Source organism: Lolium perenne, unplaced genomic scaffold (genome assembly GCF_019359855.2).
Source record: "Lolium perenne isolate Kyuss_39 unplaced genomic scaffold, Kyuss_2.0 unplaced77, whole genome shotgun sequence".
NCBI lineage: Eukaryota > Viridiplantae > Streptophyta > Magnoliopsida > Poales > Poaceae > Lolium > Lolium perenne.
In genome coordinates this window covers 6,082-13,059 of record NW_027249035.1, presented here as the reverse complement: position 1 = coordinate 13,059, position 6,978 = coordinate 6,082, and the positions used below count along the sequence as shown (strand labels likewise).

Genomic DNA, 6,978 nt, shown 5'->3' with positions numbered 1-6,978 from the left:
TTCGGAATTGTAGCCAAGCTCCCCCCATGGGTTCTATACCCGATTCATAACTAGAAAGCTTCTCAGGTCCTTCACTAACCGGGGCTAAAAGCCCTGAAATCCAAAATGCCAAAATAGGAATAAGGCTTGCTATTATTAGAAATGTCCAAAAAATATCATATTCGTGAAGCAGAAACATAATGTACTCCCATTAATGTGGAATAGGCGGAACTTAAATTAGTCAATTCGATTCAGCATTGTCAATTTATCCAGAACTTATCTCTTTTCCTTGGTGAAACAAGAATCCGTTTTGTTCAAACAAAAGCGCTTAGTTTAGCCTTTGTTTGCTCTGTGCTGCATCTTCTTTAAAGATGCATTGCATCAAATGGAATCCCGACTCCCTTCTTTTTTGATTTCCATTCTATTTAGATATGGTGTAGATCTAATTCTTATATAAAGAAAACTCTATCGCTTCACTTTGTCTCGCTTTCTCTAGAATCTCTAGAAAAAGGAATTGCTCTATCCTTTATTTAATAATATTATAATAATAGACTATTAAATAAAAATTAGAATACTACTAAATTAGAACCTAATTACAATAGAAGGACTAATCTATGCAGTATAATGAGAAGTAATACTATAAAAAGAAAAAATAAATAAAAAAAAGAACTCTATTTCAGAACTATGAGAGAGAATATTCTGTATTTCTTATTTCCTCTTTACTTTCTTTTTTTTCTATTTAAAGTGGATCAATTTAGATAATGTAAGTTAGATAATTTAACTATAAGCTAAAGTACTAAATATACTTAAAACAAGGTAGTAATTTGCAAGATGGATAAAATAATTGCAGTTATTATAGGGAAGTATAGAGATATCCTATTTAAAGGAGGACGGGATTCAAATCAGAGAAGGTATCCTTCTTTCTATTAATTTGATAGAAATTTGTTTTTCTTTTCCTGTCTCTATGATTTTGATTTTCGATGAATGAGCCTGTGGTAATGCTTTTATCTCTATTCTATAAATCTAAAAAAAAAAGACATATTAGGGCTATACGGATTCGAACCGTAGACCTTCTCGGTAAAACAGATCAAACGGATTATTATCGAAATGATTCGAACTGTTTCAAAGACCCAACATGCATTTTTTTGCATTGGGCTCTTTCATAAACTGATTTAAAAATCAGTTAGTCCACCATAGTTTTTCTTTACGGAAACATAAAGATAATGAGATGGCTCCCTGTGCTCTGATTGATTATTTGTATTATGATCTATCTAGGAGCAATACCAAAGTGTTTCAAAGGAGGATTACCTTGACTTAGGTCTGCCTCCGGCCTAAATTAAATCAACCTAAGTGAAATGGAGTCTCTATCGTTCCACTGCAAGAGTTTACTATGAGACTTCATACACCTTAAAGTTCATAGAACGAAAAGAAATCTTTTGGAGGCCCTTATCCTCATTACGCCTAGCATTTAGTGGGTTGGATATTTACCTTATCAACTAGCAAATCCATAAGGGTTCTATTTGATTAGGCACCTGAATTGGCACCTGAATCAGACTGAACCGACTGTTTGTCAGGCTACTGTTCTCCTATTCTCTCGAATCTATGAAGTAAGACATTGATTTTGCAATAAGATCAATTATGTTCATTGCATAATAAGCTCCTTTGAAAAAGCATTGGCGCACGTGTAAACGAGTCGCTCTACCGAACTGAGCTATAGCCCTTATCAGGGATATCTTAACATATAGATAATTTCTTGTCAAGATGAATATTCTCTAATGCCAGAGGATATCCCTTTGATCTGTATCTGTTTAGTATATAACAGACAAATAACGGAGCGGTATTGCTTAGAAAAATGATTCAATATATAATCGATCGAAGTAATGAGTGTTCCTTTGTGGTGATAAATTGCCTACTTAACTCAGTGGTTAGAGTATTGCTTTCATACGGCGGGAGTCATTGGTTCAAATCCAATAGTAGGTAAGTAGGTAGAAAAATTACTAGATAGCGTTGGACTTACTTCGCTTCGCTATCTAATAACTTTTCTACCCCTATTCTCTTTTTCTTTGTATCAACTATAAACCATTGGATTGTCTTCAATTGGATGGGGGAATCCAATTGACAGCCTCGATTCGTATCCTGGCTCGTCTGAGAGCTAGCTTCGCTTCAACCAATTCTTTCGTACCCTCAGCTTTACTCAAGTTAGCTTCGGCTATTTTAAGTGCCTCTTGAGCTTCTTCCGGATCAATATCACTACCCAGTTCCGCATCATTTCCTAAAATGATGATTTCATTATTAACTACTCTCGCAAAACCGCTCCACAGAACCGCCGTTAACCATTGGTCGTTGAGGAGGCGTATTCTCAAAGGACCCATATCTACTGCTGTGTTAATGGGGGCGTGGTTTGGTAATACGCCAATTTGGCCACTATTAGTGGATAAAATGATTTCTTTTACTTCACAATCCCAAATAATTCGCTTAGGAGTCAGTACATAAAGATTTAATTTCATTTCTTCGATTTGTTCTCCTCTTCTAAGGTTATAGCTTTCGTGCTAGCTTCATCGATGTTACCCACCAAATAAAAAGCCTGTTCGGGTAGGCCATCTAATTCTCCCGAAAGTATTAGTTGAAATCCCATAATAGTTTCTGCAAGACCAACATACTTTCCTGCGGAACCGGTAAAAACTTCTGCCACAAAGAATGGTTGTGATAAGAAACGCTCAATTTTTCTTGCTCTTGCTACAGTTAAACGATCTTCCTCCGATAATTCATCCAACCCAAGAATAGCGATAATGTCCTGAAGTTCTTTGTAACGTTGTAAAGTTTCCTTAACTCTTTGCGCAGTTTCATAATGTTCGTTGCCAACAATCCTAGGCTGTAACATAGTTGAGGTTGAATCTAAAGGATCTACTGCTGGATAAATACCCTTGGAGGCTAATCCTCTGGAAAGTACGGTAGTAGCATCCAAATGTGCAAATGTTGTGGCAGGAGCAGGGTCGGTCAAATCGTCTGCAGGTACATAAACTGCTTGAATCGAAGTTATAGATCCCTTTTTAGTAGAAGCAATTCTTTCTTGCAAAGAACCCATTTCTGTACTAAGAGTAGGTTGATAACCCACTGCAGAAGGCATTCTCCCTAATAAAGCGGATACCTCCGATCCTGCTTGAACAAAACGAAAGATATTATCGATGAATAAAAGCACGTCTTGCTTATTAACATCTCGGAAATATTCTGCCATAGTTAGGGCAGTTAAACCAACTCTCATACGAGCTCCCGGTGGTTCATTCATTTGGCCATAGACTAGAGCTACCTTTGATTCCTCAATATTTTTTTCATTAATTACTCCGGATTCCTTCATTTCCATATAAAGATCATTTCCTTCACGAGTCCGTTCCCCGACTCCACCAAATACGGATACGCCCCCATGAGCTTTAGCAATGTTATTGATTAATTCCATGATGAGTACTGTTTTACCTACTCCGGCCCCCCCGAATAGTCCTATTTTTCCTCCACGTCGATAAGGAGCTAAAAGATCGACGACCTTAATACCTGTTTCAAAGATGGATAATTTCGTATCTAACTCGATAAAGGCGGGTGCAGATCTATGAATAGGGAACGTCGCACTACTATCTACAGGACCCAAATTGTCAACAGGCTCCCCAAGAACGTTGAAAATTCGTCCGAGAGTAGCTCCGCCGACCGGAACACTGAGAGGAGCTCCCGTGTCAATCACTTCCATTCCTCTCATCAACCCGTCTGTAGCACTCATAGCTACAGCTCTAACTCGATTATTCCCTAATAATTGTTGTACCTCACAAGTCACATTAATTTGCTTATTGGCAGTGTCTATACTCTGGACTACCAAAGCATTATAAATATAAGGTAACTTGCCCGGGGAAAAGTGACATCTAGCACGGGTCCAATAATTTGATCGATACGACCTGTACTTTTTTCTTCAATTGTGGAAACCCCGGGACGAGAAGTAGTAGGATTGGTTCTCATAATTATCACATAATAAAAAAAGAATTCGTCGAAATTTTTCTTTTTTCTTGTTGAATAATGCCAAATCAAATCAAAAAAATATCCAAAAATACAAAAGTAAAGAGAAAATGAATTAGTTAATTCAATAAGAGAGAAAAGGGGGCCAGGACTTTATTTCGTTGCCCAAGCGAATCCCATTCAATCGTTTACTCATGGAATGAGTCCGTTGGGAAAATTCAATCAATGTTTTTTTCCTATACTATAAATTTTGCCTTTTGTGGAAGATCTGTGCCTACTCTACTTTCCTATCTAGGACTTCGATATACAAAATATATACTACTGTGAAGCATAGATTGCTGTCAACAGAGAATTTTCTTAGTATTTAGTTAGGTATTTGCACTCAAAATAAGAAAGGAGCCTATTAATAACTTGTAAAATAAGAATTAGGAATTGATTTGGGTTGCGCTATATCTATCAAAGAGTATACAATAATGAAGGATTTGGTAAATCAAATCCACGGTTTAATAATGAACCGTGTTAACTTACCATAACAACAACTCAATTCCTATTGAATTCCTATAACGGAATTCCTGTAGGATAGAAGATACACAGAGTGTACACAGTATATATGAATGAAACATCTTCATTAACTTAAGTATGCCCTCAATTTTCTTTAATGAGTTGATATTATATTAATTGAATATCCTTTTTGTTTTACGAGATTTTTGCTAAAGTTGGATTTACGCCTAATTCACATCGAGTAGACCCTGTTATTGTGAGAATTCTTAATTCAAGAGTTGTAGGGAGGGACTTATGTCACCACAAACAGAAACTAAAGCAAGTGTTGGATTTCAAGCTGGTGTTAAAGATTATAAATTGACTTACTACACCCCGGAGTATGAAACCAAGGATACTGATATCTTGGCAGCATTCCGAGTAACTCCTCAGCCTGGGGTTCCGCCGGAAGAAGCAGGGGCTGCAGTAGCTGCCGAATCTTCTACTGGTACATGGACAACTGTTTGGACTGATGGACTTACCAGTCTTGATCGTTACAAAGGACGATGCTATCATATCGAGCCTGTTGCTGGGAAGACAACCAATGGATCTGTTATGTAGCTTATCCATTAGACCTATTTGAAGAGGGTTCCGTTACTAACATGTTTACTTCTATTGTGGGTAACGTATTTGGTTTCAAAGCCCTACGTGCTCTACGTCTGGAGGATCTACGAATTCCCGTTGCTTATTCAAAAACTTTCCAAGGTCCGCCTCATGGTATCCAAGTTGAAAGAGATAAGTTGAATAAGTATGGTCGTCCTTTATTGGGATGTACTATTAAACCAAAATTGGGATTATCCGCAAAAAATTATGGTAGAGCGTGTTATGAGTGTCTACGTGGTGGACTTGATTTTACCAAAGATGATGAAAACGTAAACTCACAACCATTTATGCGCTGGAGAGACCGTTTTGTCTTTTGTGCCGAAGCTCTTTATAAAGCACAGGCCGAAACCGGTGAAATTAAGGGGCATTACTTGAATGCGACTGCAGGTACATGTGAAGAAATGATTAAGAGAGCTGTATTTGCGAGAGAATTAGGGGTTCCTATTGTAATGCATGACTACATAACTGGGGGATTCACCGCAAATACTAGTTTGGCTCATTATTGCCGCGACAATGGCCTACTTCTTCACATTCACCGTGCAATGCATGCAGTTATTGATAGACAGAAAAATCATGGTATGCATTTCCGTGTATTAGCTAAAGCATTGCGTATGTCTGGGGGAGATCATATCCACTCCGGTACAGTAGTAGGTAAGTTAGAAGGGGAACGCGAAATGACTTTAGGTTTTGTTGATTTATTGCGCGATGATTTTATTGAAAAAGATCGTGCTCGCGGTATCTTTTTCACTCAGGATTGGGCATCTATGCCAGGTGTTATACCGGTAGCTTCAGGCGGTATTCATGTTTGGCATATGCCAGCTCTGACCGAAATCTTTGGGGATGATTCTGTATTACAATTTGGTGGAGGAACTTTAGGACATCCTTGGGAAACGCACCTGGTGCAGCAGCTAATCGAGTGGCTTTAGAAGCCTGTGTACAAGCTCGTAACGAAGGGCGTGATCTTGCTCGTGAAGGTAATGAAATTATCCGAGCAGCTTGCAAATGGAGTCCTGAACTAGCCGCGGCTTGTGAAGTATGGAAGGCGATCAAATTCGAGTTCGAGCCGGTAGATACTATCGATAACTAGATAAAACTAAATATAAAGAGGGTCTAAATACAAAATAAACGAAATAAAAAGAGAAAAAATACGTTACGAAATGCAGTAATTCTTCTTTATTCTTCTAATTGATTGCAATTAAACTCGGCTCAATCTTTCTAAAAAGAAAGATTGAGCCGAATAAAAATAGATCATGATACGATCATGAGACTTGACAAATCGAGATTAGTCTATTCTATAATATCTAGAATATATAACGGTATAATACAATAAAGAAATACAAATAAAATCATAGTATTATCATATGATAATGGAATCAAATACACAACAGTATTTACAGAAAAAAGTCTTCATTTATTGGAAAAAACTAATGGAGAATTAATGAAAAAAGACATAGTTTGAGCATACTCATCGTAGAGATGCTCAAAAGGATACTGATGGGAAGAATTATACTTTCATGGAAATCCAGCGCTATAAACTTCAATGCGGTAGACGTTTTGTTCCTAATTTTTCCGGACCAAACCTCCGACCCAACGATAGAATGAATTTTTTTGCTATTCATAAAAAAAATCAAAAAGATGCAGAATCTCAATGCTACTTACTATATGCGTCCAAAGGAGTATTCGGAATAATATTCTTCTATAACACCCATTCTTGCGCGGGGTCTTACTAACAGGACTTCGCTGCACGGGACGGGTCTTCGTCGAAAAACTAACTCCACCCGGCTTAGAGCCTTTTTGGGTGGTATATCGACTTAAAAAGTCTAAGAGGATAGGGTAGTATGGGATCCATATTAGGTAAGATAA

At 37.5% G+C, this 6,978-nt stretch overlaps 1 protein-coding gene across 1 annotated transcript; it reads right to left on the bottom strand.

The window, feature by feature from the left end:
* Nucleotides 1-2,334: 2,334 nt before the first annotated feature.
* On the bottom strand, nt 2,335-4,598 carry LOC127321854 (ATP synthase subunit beta, chloroplastic). Its single transcript, XM_071824856.1, has 2 exons — nt 4,504-4,598; nt 2,335-3,917 (listed from the first exon to the last, which is right to left on the bottom strand). Exons 1-2 carry the CDS (start codon nt 4,596-4,598, stop codon nt 2,483-2,485), a joined length of 1,530 nt encoding a protein of 509 aa, XP_071680957.1. The 3' UTR covers nt 2,335-2,482.
* Nucleotides 4,599-6,978: the final 2,380 nt, after the last annotated feature.

Coding starts and splice junctions, on each gene's coding strand:
- LOC127321854 (XM_071824856.1), bottom strand. CDS start 4,598: ATGTTTCATTCATATATACTGTGTACACTCTGTGTATCTTCTATCCTA. Junction 3,918..4,503: donor GGAATTGAGTTGTTGTTATG/GTAAGTTAACAC, acceptor AAAAAAGTACAG/GTCGTATCGATCAAATTATT.